The 23,597-nt window shown below is 44.2% G+C and overlaps 2 protein-coding genes across 9 annotated transcripts; both read right to left on the bottom strand.

The window, feature by feature from the left end:
• On the bottom strand, positions 1–19,769 carry Efr (ER GDP-fucose transporter). 8 transcript variants are annotated; one of them, XM_045763705.2, is made up of 8 exons: positions 19,711–19,769; positions 15,364–15,466; positions 14,057–14,170; positions 12,208–12,310; positions 11,016–11,147; positions 7,978–8,148; positions 5,171–5,331; positions 1–3,942 (listed from the first exon to the last, which is right to left on the bottom strand). In XM_045763705.2, exons 2-8 carry the CDS (start codon positions 15,438–15,440, stop codon positions 3,702–3,704), a joined length of 999 nt encoding a protein of 332 aa, XP_045619661.2. In that variant the 5' UTR covers positions 15,441–15,466; positions 19,711–19,769; the 3' UTR covers positions 1–3,701. The 8 variants fall into 8 exon arrangements, with proteins under 8 accessions (XP_045619661.2, XP_045619662.2, XP_045619666.2 ...); XM_045763706.2 differs by having other exon boundaries at positions 19,691–19,755; XM_045763710.2 differs by having other exon boundaries at positions 19,687–19,746.
• Positions 15,461–22,574, bottom strand: LOC138352724 (uncharacterized protein C11orf24 homolog). Its single transcript, XM_069305306.1, has 3 exons — positions 22,514–22,574; positions 19,331–19,671; positions 15,461–15,466 (listed from the first exon to the last, which is right to left on the bottom strand). Exons 1-3 carry the CDS (start codon positions 22,572–22,574, stop codon positions 15,461–15,463), a joined length of 408 nt encoding a protein of 135 aa, XP_069161407.1.
• Positions 22,575–23,597: the final 1,023 nt, after the last annotated feature.

The following is a 23,597-nucleotide window of genomic DNA, read 5'->3' as shown; positions in this document are numbered from 1 at the left end:
TAAAAACAAATAACTTTTATTGTGTGTATCACTGGCCAGAGATATAAGAGTTCCGACACTCTAAACTCAGATCCATCGGGTGTAACAATCCCCCCACCAATTACATGACTTTCACAGAGGACAAGACTCGCCAACAGGCACATATAAACAATAATAAATCATGTGTCAGAACAGAGATTCCAAGTGATAAAACACGAGTCGGTTATTAATAAACATGACAACTTTGGCCTAACAAATATTCAACAGGCTGAAGGACCATTTAACACGGTAATTGAATGGTTGACTCTTCCAGTCCTATCTCTGCCACCAGTCCCAGTTTGTACAACACACACACACACACACACACGTGCTGTGAACATACAGGTCTCACAACCACTGTGCTATGAACAAATGGGACCCCGAGATGGTTGTGCTGTGAACCCATGGGTCCCGAGACGGCTGTGTTATGAACCTATGGGTCCCGAGACAGCTGTGCTGTGAACCTATATGACCCAAGACGGCTGTGCTGTGAACCTATATGACCCGAAACAGCTGTGCTGTGATCCTATGGGTCCCGAGACAGCTGTGTTGTATACCTGTGGGTCCCGAGATGGCTGTACTGCTAACCTGTGTGACTCAAGATGGCTGTTGTGAACCTGGTGTGTCCCAAGATGGCTGTGCTGTGAACCTATGGGTCCCGGGACTGCTGTGCTGTGCAACCCGTCCTCGGACCATGTCCATTCAATCCAGCAGTCAATCCCAAACGCATTAATCAGTTTTAAAATTCTGTTCATTCAAAACAGAACTTTTCTTAAATATAAATTATTATTATATATTAGTATATTGTGCACATTTAGCCACTGGTTATGTTAGGTGTTTAGGTTCTGTTGGCAATTATTTGTATTTGTAATATGTGAGTGAAGCATTTACAGCGATGTAGTTCGAACAAAAGTCGTCAGTGAAGCACTTGTTCCGGGAGTGTTCGGACGTCAGCAGTTGTGAGTCGTGTGTAAACTGTTTTTCACTTATAAACAGGATGGGGTGGGGGGGGTGTGGCAGGTGCATGGAATGGACTTTGGGTCTTTGGAGGACAGGCTGGTGCTGTGAACCTATGGTTTTTGAGGCAGGTGTGTAAAACAAAGGTTCACATAACAGCTGTGCAATAATAAAAGTTCACATGACAGCTGCACAGCAAAGGCTCAGACAACAGATGTGAAAAAAAAAAAACTATTGAATGTAATGAAACGCCTATTTTGGGCAAGCCCAGGTGGCTCCCTGAAGTTATAATGCTGATCTAGTGCTAAACTACTACACACCATCAGCTGTAGAGTTCTTTTAGGCCTACCAGGGACCAAGAGCTAGAGCCTGGCCTCCTCTAACGGGGCAGAGACAGCAGTGGTACTATGATAAAACTGTCAGCGAGTTTTAATTGTGTCTGCCACCACCAGGAAAGCTGGGATGCTACGCCGGTATTCTTGAAAGCTCTACGTAAATTAACCCAGCCTAACCAAAACAGCTGGGAAAACCTACCTCAGCATGCGTGAAGCCCAGTACACCCCACCAACAAAGATGCTCCAGCTGGAGAAAAGACATACGCCTAAGACACCAGACTATCCCCAAGGCGAAGGCCACCACAAGTGAGCTAGACCTCTAAAGAAACGTCGCCCGAACACTCCAGGGAAGAAAACCTTGGCAGCTCAAGGGCAGCCCAAGGGAGCGCCCAGGAAAGGGAACCCTGAACACGGACAGCTCCAAGTGCTCAAAAATTCCTGGTCCACACACGCAAAAGTGCAATGAATAGCCACCAAGGCAAAACACACCAAAGAAAAAACACTGGGAACAGAGAGAGACAATGGCAGACCCGACACCATTACATATCGGAAGAGAATTGACGAAGTTGCCTGTGAGCCGAGGCCTGCTGCCCACCCACCACCCTAGATGGGGGGAAGAGTGGGGCAAATAAGTGGGCGCTGGATTATAACATCTTCAATTGTATGTTTACATAATTTTTAGTTCTATGGCCATTTTGAGTCTGCAGGTCTCGGAGGCAGCTAGCTGTGGCTCCGAGACCTGCAGTGTCTCAGAGCCACAGTTTTGTCTCTCCGATTTTCTGGGTGCTCTCCTCGGCGGTGGTATAAATAAATATGATGGTTCCCTGCACCTCTGTGAGGAGGGGGGGGGGGGGGAGGCCAGGTTCTGGCTCTGGGTCCTGGGTAGGACAGAGAACTCTCCGATTCATGGCACCATCATCGGAGATAATAGGGAGCCACAAAGGGCTCCCCCCAAGAAAGGTTCACATAACAGCTGTGCAAGGGGAGGTAATTATCAGGAGAAGCACAAAGCCATTATGAGTATGTAGCAGTTGGAAGGAATATGAGGCTAGGGATTTAGAATAGGACAGAGGGAAGGAAAGGTCCCCAACCACTTGGACGGTTGGGGATTGAATGCCGCCCTGCAAGACACAACGTTGTTACTCTACTGTACAGTACAAACAACAACTGTGCAATAAACCAAAAGGTTTACATAACTGTGCAATTAACCAAAAGGTTCACATAACAGCTGTGCAATAAACCAAAAGGTTCACATAACAGCTGTGCAATAAACCAAAAGGTTCACATAACAGCTGTGCAATAAACCAAAAGGTTTACATAACAGCTGTGTAATTAACCAAAAGGTTTACATAAGAGCTGTGTAATTAACCAAAAGGTTTACATAACAGCTGTGTAACCAAAAGGTTCACATAACAGCTGTACAATAAACCAAAAGGTTTACATAACAGCTGTACAATAAACCAAAAGGTTCACATAACAGCTGTGCAATAAACTAAAAGGTTCACATAACAGCTGTGCAATAAACTAAAAGGTTCACATAACAGCTGTGCAATAAACCAAAAGGTTCACATAACAGCTGTGCAATAAACTAAAAGGTTCACATAACAGCTGTGCAATAAACCAAAAGGTTCACATAACAGCTGTGTAATTAACCAAAAGGTTCACATAACAGCTGTGCAATTAACCAAAAGGTTCACATAACAGCTGTGCAATAAACCAAAAGGTTCACATAACAGCTGTGCAATTAACCAAAAGGTTCACATAACAGCTGTGCAATAAACAAAATGGTTCACATAACAGCTGCATAATACGAGCTGTGTTCCAATACACAACAACCTTCATTCCAACTATAACAAACGTGTAACAATATGTTACACGACTCAGACTTCCATAGAATAAAAAAAAAAAAAACTGAAACTGTACCTACAAGATATTCACTTTCATTTTTTTTTTGTTTCTACTTCATTTAATGAAGACTCGAGACACGAGCTGCTCGAGCCAACGTACTCGACTGCCTTTAAGCCTACTTAAACTACTTGTCAAGTTACAGTCCAGTATCTGTCTTCCTAGCATTATAAATTTCTCTTAAAGCCCAAACAATAGGGTTAGAATTAATGCGTAAAAAAATAATCATTACAACAAAATTCAGACATTTACAAGTTTTCCTTTTCTCCAGTTTGATATAAACAAATCTGCAGTTATTTTTTCTGCAAATAAATAACAAAGTCTTAACACACACACACACATAAAACATTTTATTTACGTACTATATTTTTAGTATGGCTCGTGACTTAAAGCTTCTATGCACAACACTTCCGAGTGTGTTCCATTGGACATGCATTGACGATTTATAATACAAACAGTAACAAAGTCGCACCAAACTTGTAAACATTACTCAACCTTCTCTCTGGTTGAGCTCATAGCCTCTTGAACCTTGCCTTTGATATCAGAAAATAACAGCGTCCCACCAAACACCAGCACTGTGCCTATCCAGTGACTTATTGTGAAGGGATTCTGAAAGTATATGATAGAGAAGGTGAGCGAGAGAAACTTGCGCAGCGTGAGAATGAGCGTCACCGTCAACGAGGTGCACTCCGACGTCAGAGTGAAGACCGAGCTGATACATACATATCTGTTTATTGGTTAAGGATATACACTTTAAAATGTTACCGACATTCACATATAATCTAAGGTGTTACATTTAGATACTTCTCAGGGTTAATAGTTTCAATACTCCTTTGAGCAGTCATATAGTAAGCCTTGCTAACATTCAGTAAAACTCTTGGCTACAAACCATTTGTGAAGCTTGTCTAATTATTTATTAAATATATTGTTAAGAAATTCAGTCTTTACTCGTGATATGTGAAATTGTGTCATCAGCAAAAAACCAGTGTTCAATGTAATGAAATGCCTTGTTCTGATTGGACTTTGGTGGCTTCCTGATACTAGCTGCACTGAAATAGCTTCATACACGAGTTATATTAGCACCAGGAGTCCTAACACTTTAGCAGAGACCAGAGCTAGACACGGACCCCCCCATCCACATTCCTCACATGAGCACAGGAAGCTAGGGACTCTTCATATCAACCATTCCAAAGGAAACTTCCAGATGTGAAGCAAAACTGATAACTGCAAGGTTCACAAGGAAAGAACAAATCCACAAGGACCGTGACGAGGATTCGATCCTCATCGCATCACGCTAATGTGATTTCTGTGTGTAATGAAGTAAGGGCGAAGTGGGAGAACGGCCTATTGACATAGCTCGAGTGCATGGGGGAGTTGTGTAAAACCCTGGTTTGTGTCTCGGAGAGGCTGCAGGATCCAGCAAGTTCAGTAGAACTTTGGTTTCAACTCTCTTGACCATGTCGTAGCTCAGTCGATTAAGGCAGCGTCTGGGATGCTCTTGGACACAGGTTCGAATCCTCGTCACGGCCCTTGTGGACTTGTTCATTTGATGCATCACGCTAATATGATTTCTGTGTCTAGTTCACAAGGAAAGAGTAATGAAGGAGTTAGTGCTCTACAAACGATCCACCCAGTAGCAAGTTAGAATCCTCCCTAGTTGCAGCTAGCTACCACCAGGTGGCAGCACCCCCAGAAGCTGTTGGCTACCCTCTCAACACTATTTGGTCCAGAGTCTAACACCACAAATCAAGGCACAGGTATAAGGAAATTTTACCAAACATATTGCCCTGCCTAGGAACTAAACTTGGGTCCAAATGATTACAAGTTGAGCAGCCTGAAGCCTTTCCTTAGAAATGTAGAAGAAAATTATATAATAATTTAATTTACACGTTAAATCACACCAAAAAATGTGTCACCCCATTCCTTCCATTACATCTAAGACACAAAAAGGATACTGAGTGAGCATGTTGCCAAGGAGATAGACCCAGAGCCTGGGCAAGTGTGCAAGAACTGGGAGGGAGCCCAGTACTGGCAGGGATGGAGACGAGCTGAACTTGATGGCGTGATCCACTATGCTTCTCCAGGTCAGCAAGAACCCCGGCAGGGACAACGCATGCTGCAAGTACATATCACACGTCACATGTTTAAATATATTAAAAACCTAATGCAGAATATGCACACATCCTTCCAGACATGAGTATCTCTAAATAAGACATTACCTAAATCTAAGTCTTCACTATCATTACTATTATTACAGTACTGTACTGTGCTAAATTTTAAAGTTTAATTAAGCAGAAAACATCAGCCCAGAAAGGATAAGTTAGATAAAAAAAATACCACCAATCCATTCACGGCATCTTATACATTACATTGTAACAAAGAAAATCGGCACAATACATTTCTGGGGATTATTCTCAAATGCACCCCACTTCTTTATAACAGAAGGTGAATAGTATTCCTCTTATGTTATCACACTACACACATGACAATCAGCCCTCTTCACAAGCTGCTGCCTAGCATTAGCCCCTACATTTCCATTGTCACACTCAATCCCAGTTTTCTTTGCCATAGGATTAACAGACTTGGACTAGAGATGGCCCACATCATGACTTTATCCCAGGTTCTGTTTGGCCTCTACCAGTCACTCAAGGCCGAGATCAACAAACTGAGATAGCCGAAGCCGAAGAAGGCACAAGACAGAACGATGGAAACCTCCAGAAATATGAAGCTTCCGAGGACTCTGGTGGTACACACAGCCAAGATCAACAAACTGAAGGATGAAGCATGTTGTCTTAAAGAGTACAGGACACACTGAAGGAAGCAGATATCGGAGCAGAATAAGGTCTCAAGGCAAGCTAAAACAGTACTATACCAAAGGTCAAGAAGGACAGCTGGAAAGCATTAGGGTGAAGCAGAAATCCTCCCAGTTCTCTCTTCTGCAGGGGAATGTAGGCAAGGATGTGCAACATTTGAAACCACTAAGTCACCATAGTGTTTTCCTCCCTACAAAACAGTTCCAGGATTACCTGAAAGAAACTCGTGCTTATTAGCAGGCCTTTGCAACTCTAGAGATGAGCCTTATCGTTCAGCTAACATATGTAGTAACGTAACATATCGTAGTTTATTATTACCCACCACTGGTGGTATAGGCTACGGACACCCCAACTTGTGGAAGGATAACCCCCCAGCAGGACTGATCAATATAATACAGTCCATTTGCATCATATAGTCCACTTAAATTAATTAAATTTTAAAATAGATTTCTACTAGTAATGTAACAGTACTCAAACAAACTCCTGCTGGGCAAAATTCCCCCACACATGGTGCTGCCACCTGCTGATATCACCGGGAAGAACCAGAGAAAACAAGCAACCCTCAAGCAGCACTAAAGGCGCATGGCCAAGGAACACTTTAAATATGTGTTGTGAAATACTCACTTCCTGCCACTCTAGTGTTTGGGTTCACCAAGTTCAGCCAAGCCCCTAAGACAAACAGAGGCTTGTCAACAAGATCAGGGAAATCATAAAATTGTCATCCACACTTCCATGGAAATAAACATTCCATTCACCTGGGTTCTAGGAGACTCGAACCGTGAACCCCATGTGTGTGTGTGTGAGGCCGAAGCTCTATCGACCGACCTATTGAGCAGTCTTAACAAGGAAAGTTTCCAGAAGCAGCATCCTGCTGCTAAGCTGGAATTTTTTTACTTTCCCCGACTACTACTGTACTTATTTCAATAACTCGGTCGACAGAGCTTCGGCCTCACATGCGTGGGGTCCAGGGTTCGAGTCTCCTGGAACCCAGGTGAATGGAAGGCAGGGAAATCATATTAGTCAAAAAGCCAAAGCCAACTGAACTCAAATGAGATCGAGTCAATCATAAAAACAAGGTCATGATCATTCAGGAGGAACTGAAATAGGTCAGCTATAGCTCGCAAACAGCGAATGGAGACTGGGCAAGTCAATCAATAACAAGCTGTGCTCAACACCTTCTACAGTTGGGGCTTACCAGGACCAAGGAGGATACCCTAGCACTAGGAATGCTCACCAAAGGACTATGCCAAGCACAGTCCTAAGGATAAACACGGTCATGATGGGCATCGGCTATGTATCATGTGTACCCCAAAACAATAAACCCCTGCACGTTCTCATCCACAGAGCCTCAGAGAAGTCAAGGGCCCCCCTCGCACTACTTAGGGGAAGATACCCTACACAGTAGTATGCCTCTCAGATGCACCAGAGAAATCACTGTCAGGGCCAATACCAAATGAGCACCTAGGGGCAGCCCTAAATACATGCAGCGCAATGTGAATCAAAACCAAGTCCACACAAGTGAGGCACGGAAAGATACGCACATAAAGCAAACATTAAACTTCGAAGCATACACAAGCAAATGGTCCCACCGGACTAAGTCCAAAGGGTGGTCTCACTTATCTGGGAAAAACTGGGACCCACTCAAGCTGATGGCTCAAGGAGCAGCTCACACATACCTGTTGTCTACCTGTTGATGGTTCAAGGATTAATGTCCCTGTGGCCTAATTAGTAAAACTCTTTCCTGCCTAATGTACTAGTTATCCATAGTAACAAGGTACAAACGATCATAAGCAGATTGGATTTCATCTCCGGTACTGGCATCTGGACATGCACTACACTGGGGGGCCGACTTCACTGTATAATTAAAGTACAGTAGTTAGAAATAATTGTGGTGGGTAAACATTCTTGGACCACTACATGTGCACACATACACAACCCTGCATACTCACTATGTAGAAGAGAGCCTCCCGTGAGTGCTTGCCATGTCGGGAATAGAGGCATTCCTGGAATATCCCCATGCGAGCAGACATGAACAACGCAAATGTGAGGAGTCCAATTCCCATCAGCCATGTTACAAAATGAGAAAATTCAGCAGTAGCCTCATTGTCGTCATGCTTCTCCTAGAAAATTTGAAAAAAATATATTGTGAGCATGTGGTACTGTCTTAATACTTCCAATGAACCTGAAACCTAGAGTGCGCCATTATTACCTTCACCAGCGAGTCATGTCAAGGTGTTGTAAGAGTACAACACCCTTGTGTTGTACTGGTTATTTTGGCCGAGCTGCACACACCACTTTACACGTGGTGTGACAATGTTACAATGTTCATCTCGGTCGGGAGCCGGTCGGGAGCCGGTCGGGAGCCGGTCGGGAGCCATTCAGCCGAGCGAACAGCACGCTGGACTTGTGAGAGCTTGTGAGAGATCTTGAGGTTATCTTGAGATGATTTCGGGGCTTTAGTGTGCCCGCGGCCCGGTCCTCGACCAGGCCTCCACCCCAGGAAGCAGCCCGTGACACCTGACTAACACCCAGGTACCTATTTTACTGCTAGGTAACAGGGCATAGGGTGAAAGAAACTCTGCCCATTGTTTCTCGCCGGTGCCCAGGATCGAACCCAGGACCACAGGATCACAAGTCCAGTGTGCTGTCCGCTCGGCTGAATGGCTCGCGACCCGCTCCCGACCAAGATGAACATTGCTTCAGTTTATTGTCCAGTGATATTTAGAAAAGCATTTAAGTAGAGGATCAACCATCTTCAAGGAAACTATAGGTTTCACTAAGGGGAAAAAAAATATTGTACCTAAATATGTATATCACAAAGTCTTAAGCAAGCAGCATGCACAAACAAAATAATACTATATCAGCTGAGTACATAAAGTTAACAGACACAAGAACCAATTTTAAGAATCATAAAGAATCCCTCAGAGCAATACTGCCCGAAGCCTATGTTACACCAGTCATGGAGTGTGTGCAACTGTCATGGAACCCATAATCTAGAGAATAAAATAAAATAATTACTCACTATGTCCAGAGATTTTTCACAAGACTGATACTGGAAATGTGAAACCAGAGATATGAGGAAAGGCCTCGTGAGTTAACCAACCCGCAAATGACATACAAGAAAACTGTTCCTATAAAACAGAAGTGGCCTGATAAGGCCCCATACCGAGACCAGTACTATACTGGCATCAAAGTTTAGATGCTATAGACATCATACACCCCGTGCACACCATAAAGAAAAACATAACAAAAAAATTAACATTAGAGGTCAAGACAGGGAAAAACAGGATATAGACCCCGACTTCTCTCGAGATGACGGTTCAACTTGAACAGACCCAATGAAGATACACCACACAGCTCAATGAGGAAAGGATCATCCACCCAACAGGTGGCACAGTGGAGGGTGTAAGAATGGCCAATGCCATGAAACAATATTAAGGTACATCCCTAAAACCTGCACTCAGCCAGTGCAGGCCGGTCTAGCCCACTCGACACCAAAGACTGCACAGGCTTACCAGGCCCTAAACGTCGAGACCAAACACAAAAGGCACTAGAGATGCGTGCCGAGAAGAACAGACACCAAACACAGCCCAGGGAAATTCACAACTGTGAAATGCATATATGACATGCCATAAAATGAGGCCACACACTCCTGGTACACCCCGAACAAAAACCCTGACCACCCCTAACCCTCACAGAGGAGTCACAGACCTGTGCATTACCCAGAGTGAGGCACCCTTCACAGGAGGGTTGATCTTTCAGGGACAAACACCTGAACTCACCAGGAGAGGTAATCCTGTCAGGGCAAGAGCAACATCAGCAAGCACCTAGGGCACAACCTTACATGGACAAACTACTCACCTCAAGTTGCAAGTTCACACAACTGAGGAATTTAAACACATGCTTGTAAATAACGAGAGGGGAAAAAAAAAAAAAAAGACTCAGGAGTAGACATAGTCCCAACACTAATACCAGAAGCTTGTGTGAATAGGATAACAATAACATACGAGTTGTAGATATGTAAGAAAGTTCTCATTCCCTATAAGAGTGGTTGGCAAGTGGAATGCGGTGAAGGAAGAGGTTGTTGAAACCACTTTCATCCACAACTACAAGAAAATATGATGACAATTTAAATGTTGGGAGGGGTAATTAGTGGCAGGCATAAACAGCCAAGAGGCAGGGCATAAAGAGCTAGATTTCACTCCCTTGTTGTCATTGATCACCCCCCCCCCCCCATAATCACTAGTTCATGAACAACCTAACTACCGGTTGCCTCACTTGCCGAGTTGTTTAGATTTGCCACGCTGCCGTCTGTTTTGTTATACCTTTCTGCCGACTGATTTCTCGGTGTGGATGATCAGTATCTCCTGCTCTCTGTGGAGTGGGCCAGGTTTTAGCCCCTGGTTTCCAGTAGGCTTTTAAAAACTCACAACAGCCTGATGGGACTTGACAGATGTGGAACTAACCAAGGCAGCTACCAAGAGGGAGACAGTGGTGGCCTTTCCAGAGATTGCATTTAATGAAACGTCCCTTTTCTGGGTGGCACCTTGGTAACTCCCTTAGTTTACTTCCCATGGAACCACATCCAGGACAATATCTTTATGAAATAATGCAAATGCATAAAAATGAAAGACAAATCTGGAACACATAAAGAGGACTTATCCATAGTGGTTGATGTCCTGAACATTTAGACCCAAGGATGGAAGACTTCCTCAGGGATGGGGAACACAGCTCAAAGCCACCGACACACGACATGCAAGAGAAACAACTTATAATACTAAAAACTTAATATTTGCCAAGAGCCACAATCGTTGACAATCCCAAACACCAACAATCTAAGCAAATTTAAGGCTTTCTAAATGCATACAGTACTTTCAATTTTATTCTACTTTATCATGATTCAAGAAGGGTAAATATTAAATTATAAATCAACATATTAATTGCAAACCAATCTTGAGATGAACAAAGTGCATTAGCAATGTCTTACCACAGTTTCTGCAGAAGCGAAGGTGCAAATACTGGTGCCGACGGTGATCATTGCGACAGAAACATACTTGGTGAGGGTGTAGCGCCGCCCCAGCACCACAATTGCCATTATCATGTTAGCAATGAGCCCTCCCTGCAAATTGCAACAATCAATTATTTTAAAATGACACAATTATCACACAAAAAATTAGTAAAGTGTAACGAAGCGGTCTTTTCTGAGGTGTGCCTCTGTTTTCCCTTATCTTAACCACTGGGCGGCTCAACTATTAATAGCTGACAACACTGCTGTGCACAAGAAAAAACTGTCAAATATTTTTTCCTTCCAAGATTGTTAAAATGTGTTCCCTGATCATGGAAAAAATAATTAAAAAATAGTACATATTTTGGCCGTAATAAGGCGAGGAAATCTGGCAAGATCCAAACGCTGAAAGAGTAGACAGTCCGGGGTCGGTCTCCTCCACCCGAGCCATCAGGCGGGAGTTGCTACAAAGATATTATTACAGTGGTACCTTGGTTTACGACGGCCCTAGATAACTATTTTTTTGGTAATACGATGTCAAATTCCTCATAAAATCCGAGTTGACGTACGACGTTTGCCTTGGAATACAATGTCTGTTGATACTGTACTTGTATGGGTCAAGCAAGTGCATGATTCTACTGGGCGTTGGCAAGGCACTGTTTCACGCCTCCTTGAACCCCTGAAGGCAGCAAGAGGTTCACAAGTATTGTACCTATTGGCATTAGTTATTCTCAACAGTAACAGCCAGTGCTAAAATATATTTTTAAATATATTGTATTCATTAATTACCATAACACATTATCTTTGAATTCATATAAATAAAGCTCAACCTTTTCTTGGGTAAACTAGACACTACCACATACAGTATATACCTGTACTATGAGAGCAAAAATATATACTTTTCAAGCACTGCATCAAATTTTTTGAAACATATCATTATTAGTAAAAAAGTACAGGTATATACAGTATAATGTCTATATAAAAGATAGCACATTATTTGTAATAGTGTATACTATATATTACCACCCACCGTATTAAAAAAAAAAAAAAAAGACTACAAACCTTCAATACTTATAGACACCTTTGTACTCAAGAAACCCTTGGAAAAAAAGCATCATAAATAATGAAAAATATAAGAGTATATGACGTAAGAGTCATACAGTATATGACTCACGCTGCGGAAGATCATATGAAGAGGCATGGAGATCTTGAAGCCAAAGGCCAAGTTGTTGGAGACGTTGACAATGAAGAACATCACCACCAGCACTAGATAATCTCTGTAACAAAATAAAGACCTCTTAAGTATGACCATTACTCAGGTACAGTACTTGGCACCATATTAAAAGTCACATTGCCACACCAAGATTACTGTAAAGAACAGCACTAATGAAAACACAAAGAAACTCGAGCAATGATTGATGACTATTGTGATGCTTTTATAGACTTGGTAAATCCATGTAAATTTACTTTGTAAATAAGGTCTAGTGACACACTGTAAGGAAGGGGAGGCCATTTTAAGTGCCTTTTCTTTTAAAAAGAATAGTATAATCTGTTCTGAGTGCATTTGAAAATACTGCCAAGACAGCAGCAGGCATGCGATGCATGGAAGGTACTGTACATGTATATTCATCCTGTGCGAGACGTTCCCACTCCGAATAGATTAAAACACCCAGTATTGAATGAAAATAAAACATCTCCTTCTATAGGAGCCCCGAGGGCTCCCTGAAGCTATCTTGCCGAGATGGCTCCATACTAAAAGGTCACATATATTTTGTGTTCGGCCTACTGGGACCAGAACCAGAGTCTGGGCCCCTCGCAGAGGAGCCGTGAGTGGGGAACAATTTGTCACCCCACCAGAAAAAGACTCCACAAAGTCAACACAGCTTTATAGGTAACTAGAAGGTTCCTAGAAAATAAAACCTCAAAATTGCCAAACAACTCTGCAAACAATTAACACAGAAGAGATTCACTCAAACTAACATATATTCCTATATATGTTAGGAATATATAGAGCACATATATGTTCTATATTAGGCCTCAGATAACATGTATTAGTCCTAGGATGGCTGGTCAACAAGGCTGTTGGATGCGGCTGCCAACAGCCTGACATATGAATCACGGGTTGGTCGATCAGGTATCCTTTAGAGGTGTTAATCGGGGAGTCTCGCTTGAACACCGCGAGACGCCGGCCAGTTATGCCCCTTGTGTGAAGTGGAAGAGTGTCAAAACGCCTTGGGCCTTTGACGTTGATAGAGTTCTCTCTCAACATACCTATCATACCTCCGATTTCAATGGGGCTATTTTGCACATCCTGCCATGCCTACTGGAGTCATGTGATGATATTTCCGTGTGCAGATTCGGAACCAGTTCCTTTAATATTTTCCACATGTAGATTATTATGCATCTCTCACCTGTGGTCTAGAGAATACAGATTTAGAACTTTTAATCAGTCTCAATAATTTTGATATTTTACAGAGTGGATTCTAGCCGTAAAGGATCTTTGCACGCTCTCCAAAACAGCAATTTCTCAAGCTCTCAATGGGGCTATTAGTGTGCAACAATATTCCACCCTAGAGTTCAATAGTGTCTTGAAAATTATCATTTGGATGGCATCCCTTGTTTGAAAGATCCTTATTATCCAACCTGTCATTTTTCTTGCAGATGTGACAGCTACTTTATTGTGTTCTTTATAGGTAGGGTCTTCCGACATGAGTGCTCCTAGAACATCTTACATTAAACACCTATCCTATAAAACACAATACATCACTGAACAAATCTACAAGGGCTGTGACGAGGATTCGAACCTGCGTCCAAGAGCATCCCAGACACTGCCTTAATCGAAATTTGTTCATTTGATGCATCACATTATTGTGATTTCTGTGTGTTACATCATTTATTTATTTATATACAAGAAGGTACTGTATACTGGGTTGTGAAAGTACATACCGTACATTGGTGATTGAATGATACATTCTTGTAAAGCCAGTAACATGTATAGTGTTTTGGGCAGTAGATTTACTCACCTGACAGGTACAACATTCTTCTTCTTGCCAAATTCTGCTGTAAATAAGAAGCCCTCTAAAGCAATGAAGATGAACTGAGCGAACGTGATGATATTTCCACTGCCTGGCTGCTCCCTGCAAAGGCACCAAGTGTATATTAGTCTTCCTCTCCAACATTTCACCCACAAGACTACTTGTGCATATTAACTTTGGCTGATAATATTAAATTCAATGTTGGTCATGAAGGTGGTCCTGCCACCTATAGGGAATCAGCCAAGACCGAAGTACATTAAACAATATATTTTTGATCTTGTCCCCCAGTGCTTCAAAGACCAACATTAAAAGTGCCATTAGTTTTCTTAAGAATTTGGACTCTAGGCTCCTTAAAACAACAGAGACCTAAGACATGCCTGCTATCTTTTCCAGTACATATATTCAGTGTGGCAATAGAGGCAAACAGCACATAGCATATGACAAAGAGTGCTGGGAAGACGGGGCACCACAAGTGTACCTCTCATCCTGTAACTAAACTTAGGTAATTACAAGGAGGTTTCCCTGTCCACCGATGGTGGTTTTACAAAGTTTTACCAAGTGTACAAATCCACAAAGGGCTTGATGAGGGTTTGAACCCTCATCAAAGTCCATGTGGATTTCTTCATTTGATATATTACGTTCCTTTGATTTCTGTGTTTATTTTACCAAATGTGTTACCCACAGTTTGATTGGCCCAGTCTCCATACCCTTACCTTGTACCCCTATCCTTTTATCATATGTTTATACTCCTTCCGATCCCATCACCTCACCCCTTACTCCTTTGACCCTTTCACATGTTTGGTTAACCCAAAATTGTACCTCGTGTAGTCATTCTTTATCTGAAGATGTTCCAGAGAGGAATGAAACATTATAGCAAATAAATCCTTCAACAATTACAAGTTTTTTTACCATGAATTTTGGTAGCTTGACTGCTGTTCTTAATACCGATACAAAGAAAATAGTTAGAAGCATAGAAAGCTTACACTATAATTATAGATCACCAATGCTAGCAATGTGGTCATATTTAACCAAAAATATAATATTACAGTATTTTGTGATGAAGTCTGACATTTTCAGTCCAACATATTCAGCTTAAATTTCTTAATGTACAACTACAATGAACAATCTCTGCATTGATTTCCTGCAAGAAGTTTTTCTTTTTTGGTATTTATTTATATATACAAAAGTTTTTACATTCCTGTACGTCATTAGTCGGCTATGTTGCAGTGCATACAAATGAATTGCAAACTGTTACTAGTTCTACAACATCCAGAGTGCAACTGCACTAAACTCACTTGACAAGAAGCTCAAGAAAGACAACATTGGTGCAGCAGCCGATGAACACAAACAGAATAGGAATTGCAGCCCCCATGACGGCTAAAGTCACTCGGATCAACTCTGAAAAGAGAGAATATAACCATTAATTATATTTTGTGTAGAACTCAAATTTATGCAATTTTATTTATTACGCAAGCTATGAGAAATAATGAGTTAAGAGCCGAAATAATGGCCAAACCACACATCAGACGATGGAGAGACTTTGACATTTCGGTCTGTCCTGGATCATTAACAAGTCGTGTGAGAGAGGGAGTGGATTGATTGAAGATTAAGCCACCCAAGAGGTGGCACGGGGCATGAATACCCCATAAGGGGGCGAGTGGATGTTGTCGTCGTTTTAGATTAAGCTACTCAGAACAATAAGTTCCAGTAGCACGGGCTATGGTGAGCCCGTAAGGCGAGTGGAAGGAACGGGCCAATAAATAAGGCGAGTGAGGTGAGGAGCAAGTAATTTTTAGAAGGTAAGGTGTAAAATGAGGAGCAGGTAGAAGAAGATAATTTTTAGAACAAGGTAAGAGTAAGGTGAAAGGTAAGAATAGGATGAAAGGTACGAATAGGTTGAGTGTAAGAATGGGATGATGGAAGAATAGGATAAGAATAAGAAGGTAAGAAAATTAAAAAGGGAGTAGGCATACATCAGGCCCTGTTTGTTAAAAAGGTTAGAGTATTTAAGTATGTACAGTACTGTGAAAGGGAAGAGCCCGCAGCAACACAGCCAGGACTACGGTCCATGTTGGGTACGTTGTGTATCAGAGCCGATGCAACAAGATGGCGTCTGTGAAGAGCAGCGGCAGGAAAGATTATTTTAGAAGATTCTCATAAACCAGACTACCAGCCCCCCCCCCCATTCTCATAAACCAGACTACCAGCCCCCCCCCCCATTCTCATAAACCAGACTACCAGCCCCCCCCCCCATTCTCATAAACCAGACTACCAGCCCCCCCCCCAATTCTCATAAACCAGACTACCAGCCCCCCCCCCCCATTCTCATAAACCAGACTACCAGCCCCCCCCCCCCCATTCTCATAAACCAGACTACCAGCCCCCCCCCCATTCTCATAAACCAGACTACTATCATACTGGCTGGTGTACCCACTCAAGGGCTGAGGGGCCTCGTAGCCTGGTGGATAGCGCGCAGGATTCGTAATTCTGTGGCGCGGGTTCGATTCCCGCACGAGGCAGAAACAAATGGGCAAAGTTTCTTTCACCCTGAATGCCCCTGTTACCTAGCAGTAAATAGGTACCTGGGAGTTAGTCAGCTGTCATGGGCTGCTTCCTGGGGTGTGTGTGTGTGTGTGTGTGGTGTGGAGAGAAAAAACAAAAAAAAAAGTAGTTAGTAAACAGTTGATTGACAGTTGAGAGGCGGGCCGAAAGAGCAAAGCTCAACCCCCGTAAAAACACAACTAGTAAACACAGTGCCAGGGTTGTCTGGCTGGCCACCTGCTCCAAGGTACACATCTATAGGTTGACTGCAACAATTGTTAATACCAGCATGAATTGCAGTAACAGTACCCACATGAGCCGCAGCGACAGTGCACCCCCCACACGAGCCGCAGCGACAGTGCACCCCCCACACGAGCCGCAGCGACAGTGCACCCCCCACACGAGCCGCAGCGACGGTGCACCCCCCACACGAGCCGCAGCGACGGTGCACCCCCCACACGAGCCGCAGCGACGGTGCTTTAGGCCAGTTGCACTAACATCACACATAATAAAAGTGTTTGAAAGAGTGATTAGGAATCAAATTTCTAGTTTTATGGAAAACAATGAATTGCACAATCCAGGACAACATGGATTTAGAGCGGGAAGATCCTGTCTGTCACAGTTACTCAACCACTATGACAAAATCACAGAAGCCCTAGAAGAAAAGCAAAATGCAGATGTTGTATACACAGACTTTGCAAAGGCGTTCGACAAATGTGACCATGGGGTGATAGCTCACAAAATGAGGTCAATGGGAATAACTGGAAAAGTAGGACGCTGGATACTCAATTTCCTGTCGAACAGAACACAAAGAGTAACAGTCAATCAGATAAAATCGAGTCCAAGCGATGTTAAAAGCTCTGTACCTCAAGGTACAGTCCTTGCACCGCTACTGTTCCTTATTCTCATATCTGATATAGACAAAAATACACGCCACAGCTTCGTGTCGTCCTTTGCAGACGACACAAAAATCAGCATGAAAATTACCTCTGCTGAAGACATTGAAAAACTACAAGCAGATGTCAACAAAGTTTTTGATTGGGCAGCAGAAAATAACATGATGTTTAACAGTGATAAATTTCAGGTACTCAGGTATGGCAAAAATGAGGATCTGAAACATAATACAGGGTACAAAACACAATCGAATCTTCCCATAGTAGGAAAACAGCATGTCAAGGATTTGGGAATAATGATGTCCGACGATCTAACGTTTAGGGAGCATAACCAAGCAAATATCGCGTCAGCCAGAAAAATGATCGGATGGATTACGAGAACTTTCAAATCCAGGGATCCCATCACAATGGTTGTACTCTTCAAGTCACTTGTGCTGTCCCGTCTCGAGTACTGCTCAGTACTCACTTCCCCCTTCAGAGCAGGAGAGATTGCTGAAATAGAGGGAATACAGAGAACATATACGGCACGCATAGACGAGATAAAACACCTAAATTATTGGGATCGTCTCAAAGCTCTCCAAATGTACTCTCTAGAAAGGAGACGAGAGAGATACCAAATAATATACACCTGGAAAATACTGGAGGGTCAGGTCCCAAATCTACACAGTAAAATAACAACGTACTGGAGTGAACGATATGGAAGAAAATGCAAGATTGAACCTGTGAAGAGCAGAGGTGCCATAGGCACAATCAGAGAGCACTGTATAAACATCAGGGGTCCGCGGTTGTTCAACGTCCTCCCAGCGAGCATAAGGAATATTGCCGGAACAACCGTGGACATCTTCAAGAGAAAACTGGACGGTTTTCTAAGAGAAGTTCCGGATCAGCCGGGCTGTGGTGGGTACGTGGCCCTGCGGGCCGCTCCAAGCAACAGCCTGGTGGACCAAACTCTCACAAGTCGAGCCTGGCCTCGGGCCGGGCTTGGGGAGTAGAAGAACTCCCAGAACCCCATCAACCAGGTATCAACCAGGTGCACCCCCCACACGAGCCGCAGCGACGGTGCACCCCCCACACGAGCCGCAGCGACGGTGCACCCCCAACACGAGCCGCAGCGACGGTACACCCCCCACACGAGCCGCAGCGACGGTACACCCCCCACACGAGCCGCAGCGACGGTACACCCCCCACACGAGCCGCAGCGACGGTACACCCCCCACACGAGCCGCAGCGACGGTACACCCCCCACACGAGCCGCAGCGACTGTACACCCCCCACACGAGCCGCAGCGACGGTACACCCCCCACACGAGCCGCAGCGACGGTACACCCCCCACACGAGCCGCAGCGACGGTACACCCCCCACACGAGCCGCAGCGACGGTACACCCCCCACACGAGCCGCAGCGACGGTACACCCCCCACACGAGCCGCAGCGACGGTACACCCCCCCACACGAGCCGCAGCGACGGTACACCCCCCACACGAGCCGCAGCGACGGTACACCCCCCACACGAGCCGCAGCGACGGTACACCCCCCACACGAGCCGCAGCGACGGTGCACCCCCCACACGAGCCGCAGCGACGGTGCACCCCCCACACGAGCCGCAGCGACAGTGCACCCCCCACACGAGCCGCAGCGACAGTGCACCCCCCCCACACGAGCCGCAGCGACAGTGCACCCCCCACACGAGCCGCAGCGACAGTGCACCCCCCACACGAGCCGCAGCGACAGTGCACCCCCCCCACACGAGCCGCAGCGACAGTGCACCCCCCACACGAGCCGCAGCGACAGTGCACCCCCCACACACGAGCCGCAGCGACGGTACCCACACGAGCTGTAGTAACAGTACCCACAAGAGCTGTAGCAACAGTACCCACAAGAGCTGCAGCAACAGTACCCACACGAGCTGTAGCAACAGTACCCACAAGAGCTGTAGTAACAGTACCCACACGAGCTGTAGTAACAGTACCCACACGAGCTGTAGCAACAGTACCCACACGAGCTGTAGCAACAGTACCCACACGAGCTGTAGCAACAGTACCCACAAGAGCTGTAGCAACAGTACCCACAAGAGCTGTAGCAACAGTACCCACAAGAGCTGTAGCAACAGTACCCACAAGAGCTGTAGCAACAGTACCCACACGAGCTGCAGCAACAGTACCCACACGAGCTGCAGCAACAGTACCCACAAGAGCTGTAGCAACAGTACCGGCACGGTTGACCAGGCGCCGCCTCCACTACAACTGGACTGGATGTAAACAAACAGACTCACATGCCCCGCGCTCATTGGTTCCTCTCCTCCGTCTCTCATTGGCTGAGCGTTCCCTGCTCTCCTCCTATTGGTCCACTTAATAATGTACACAGCCACCCCATATATAAACACGATCAATGATTGATTGATTGACAGGATCAAATTCACCTGAATTTACCTGAGGGGCTACCATCTATCTAGTGGCTTCAACGGGGACAGAAAGCCGGCTGCTTATTAATGGTTCTCCCCCCCCCGCACCCCATTTTCGCTTCACTTTCCACAAATAAGACAAAAGCGTACATTCATTATATCAATTTATTTAGTTATTTATTGTATTTATATATATACAATAAGGTACAATGGGTTTATGAGAGTACATGGCATTGATGGTTTTACATTCTTGTAAAGCCGCTAACACGCATAACGTTTTAGGCAGGTCCTTAATTTAACATAATTTTAAGTAAGTAATTTCTTGTAAAATTGAGATATGTTAACAGGTACAGTGTAAGAAAAGTTGGCGATTATCACTTATTACCATAAGGACCTATCATGCACAACATTTATCAAATCTGGACACACCCATGGAGAGTATATATTTTCCTAGTTCAGAATGAAGAGGATAGGAAGCCGCCGCGTTTCCTGTTCCCGACGAGGACAGGAAGCCGGCGGCTTGTCTAAGGTCTCCCCATTTGCCTTGCCCGAAACGCCGTGCGTATTAGTGGCTTTAGGCATTGTATGTACTAGCTCTGTCTAGAAATCCAGCATTATGTTTGTAACTCATCTTATATGTATGTACTTTTAGCGGAATAAACATTCGATTTGATTTTAATGATCTTTTCCAGCTGTTCTTTAAAAGTAAACGGAGTTTTGGCATTTATGGCTTCGGCGGGTAGGCGGTTCCATGGGTTAATAACCCTGTGGGTGAAAAAAAAGCCTCTCCTGTTCAACTCCAATCTTAGATACTTAAGAGGAAGGAACAAGCTTAACAAAAACCAATTCAAATTACCTGGAGACTTCAATACTGACCTTCGCCAGCCTGATAACCTCCTAGTTACCAGCTTTCTCGCAGGCCAAGACACACCTCAAGATGTTATACCACTAATGACGTTGTTGTAGAGGTGGGTTGAAGTAGCCTAAGCTACTTATTTATTTGTTTATTTTATTTATTTATTTATTTATTTATTTATTTATATACAGAACCGGACCAACCGGGCTGTGATGGGTATGTGGGCCTGCGGGCCGCTCCAAGCAACAGCCTGGTGGACCAAACTCTCACAAGTCAAGCCTGGCCTCGGGCCGGGCTTGGGCAGTAGAAGAACTCCCAGAACCCCATCAACCAGGTATATGTGGGCCTGCGGGCCGCTCCAAGCAACAGCCTGGTGGACCAAACTCTCACAAGTCAAGCCTGGCCTCGGGCCGGGCTTGGGCAGTAGAAGAACTCCCAGAACCCCATCAACCAGGTATATGTGGGCCTGCGGGCCGCTCCAAGCAACAGCCTGGTGGACCAAACTCTCACAAGTCAAGCCTGGCCTCGGGCCGGGCTTGGGCAGTAGAAGAACTCCCAGAACCCCATCAACCAGGTATCAACCAGAAAGGTACATTGGGTTTGTGAGAATACATAGTATTTACAATCTTTTCCCTTTTCACAGTATATACTTAAATGCTCTAATCTTTCTAACAAACGTGACCTAACATAAGCTTGCCCTTCTATTTCTTTCTTTCTCTCTTTTCTGTTCTTTGTTTTCTTTACGTTCCCTTACTATCCTCTTCTTATTCCTATTACTATCTCCTTCTCATTCGGTGGTTATAATTGGAGCTGCCTCGTATGGACCAATAAACCCTCTGCAGTTCTGATTCCTACTACTATCTCCTCTACTACACTTTGCTTCTCACCTCTCTCTCTAGCCTATTTATTGCCTATCATATCAATCATATCAATCAATCTTCCTCTTCACAATCGACTTGAGAATGGTCCAGGACGGACTGAAACGTCGTCGTCCCTTCACCTTCTAGTGTGTGGTCTGGTCATCGTACATTGTGGCTTGCTGAGCTTGAAACCGTTGCTCCTTGTATGTTATATCTGACCTTTTAAAGAAATTGTCTGGATCAACATCCTCCAAAATGTTCAGTATCTTAAGTTTCAATGAGATCTGACCTACCATGCCTGGTCTGCAGCGCTGTTAGCCTCAATCGTTCCTCGTACGTGAGTTAACTTGGCTCTGGAATGATTTTTGTTGGTCAGTGTTGCACTTTCTCGAGATCAGCTATACCCTTCTGAAGATGAAGTCTCCATGCTTGGATACAGTAATACCAAACGAGTTTCCTCCAAGCTTCAGAAAAAAAAGCTTTCCTTATTCAGACTTCTACTCATTCATTCATTCCTCAATCCAAGACTGTTGGTAGGGTTGCTGGTCTGAGATTAAAGGTAACAAACTACGCATTTAAAAAATGTACAGGTAGGAGGGAAGGCCATATTTCATGCCCGAAACGCTTTGCGTAATAGTGGCTTTAGGCATTGTATGTACTAGCTATACCTATAAGTTAAACAATCCTTGTAAATATTTATTGTATGTATGTACCTTACCTAAATAAAATTGTATTGTATTGTATTGTATTTCCTTGCCTTACTCCTATCATACTGTAATAGACACTGGGAAATGGTTTTAGCTGGGTTACGTATTGGTCATACATGCTTAATTCATAGACATCTCCTCAGCTTGATGCCTTCTTTTGATAATTACTTATTTTAATAATTACTTACCTAATTCAGCAAAGTCCACATAAACTACCAGAATTCCTTTGTCTGAATAACTGGTTACCATTTCCAAAAAATGTGAGCAAGTTTGTAAGGCAGGAACTATTTTTTAACACACTCATGTTTCAGTGATTTTACAAGATTGTTCACTGAGATGGTGAATGATTCCCTCCCTTAGGATTGTCTCCATGAACATGCAGATGTGTGACGTAAATACAAGAGGAACAGAGGGAAAGATAAAGACAGGAAAGGGTGCAAGTGCACGAGTTAACATGAGAAGGTTCACCTGAATTCAGAAGAGATAACGAAGAGGAGAGGACGAAAGGTTAGAGAACGCAGCTTCAGATGTTTGTCAGATCATCACCCTAGAGGGCATGCCGACAGTTAATATCTCCCAAAAGGAATACCGTCACAAATTATAATTTTGTCCTGACCTGCCCTGATGATGTCCATAGACACTTATTTGAATCTGAGGATTCCCATGTTGCTTTTAGCCCTACTTGGACTGGTACATGTGTAGATGCAGCCTCTTCTCAGGAGGTGGACGCTCACCTTGCTACTTTGTCCTGCCTTGGTGAGACCTGGTTCACGTGTCTTAAAATACCCTGTTTGCAACTGGTGAGTGTGACCTCAAAGATTGTATATTAAATATATTCTCAAGGCCCAGAGCTTTTTTATCCTCCAGATTGACTCCTTCACTTGTTCCCCTCGTGGTTGTCGCAGTCTTTGAGGTCACGATCACCAGTTGCAAACAGGGTATTTTAAGACACCTGAACCAGGTCTCACCAAGGCAGGACAAAGTAGCAAGGTGAGCGTCCACCTCCTGAGAAGGGGCTGCATCTACACATGTACCAGTCCAAGTAGGGCTGAAAGTAACATGGGAATCCCCAGATTCAAATAAGTGTCTATGGACATCATCAGGGCAGGTCAGGACAAGATCATAATCTGTACTTAGGACATGTAGCAGGGCCGAACAAATCCTGGAACGTAGCAGAGGAAGCCGGAAACAAACACGTATGAGCGTGGTGATGGTGCTGAGGACCTACAAGGAGGGGGAGGAATGGCGCAGCTGTTACAGTGGAAGAGGGAG

Source organism: Procambarus clarkii, chromosome 54 (genome assembly GCF_040958095.1).
Source record: "Procambarus clarkii isolate CNS0578487 chromosome 54, FALCON_Pclarkii_2.0, whole genome shotgun sequence".
Classification (NCBI taxonomy): Eukaryota; Metazoa; Arthropoda; class Malacostraca; order Decapoda; family Cambaridae; genus Procambarus; species Procambarus clarkii.
The sequence above is the reverse complement of the archived record's forward strand: the minus strand, read 5'-3'. Positions and strand labels throughout refer to the sequence as shown.

Coding starts and splice junctions, on each gene's coding strand:
- Efr (XM_045763705.2), bottom strand. CDS start 15,440: ATGGGGGCTGCAATTCCTATTCTGTTTGTGTTCATCGGCTGCTGCACC. Junction 5,332..7,977: donor GGGAGGCTCTCTTCTACATA/GTGAGTATGCAG, acceptor ATGTACTTGCAG/CATGCGTTGTCCCTGCCGGG. Junction 3,943..5,170: donor CTTGGCAACATGCTCACTCA/GTATCCTTTTTG, acceptor ACCAATAAACAG/ATATGTATGTATCAGCTCGG.
- LOC138352724 (XM_069305306.1), bottom strand. CDS start 22,574: ATGGTAACCAGTTATTCAGACAAAGGAATTCTGGTAGTTTATGTGGAC. Junction 19,672..22,513: donor TGTGGACTTTGCTGAATTAG/GTAAGTAATTAT, acceptor CTGTTGCTGCAG/CTCGTGTGGGTACTGTTGCT.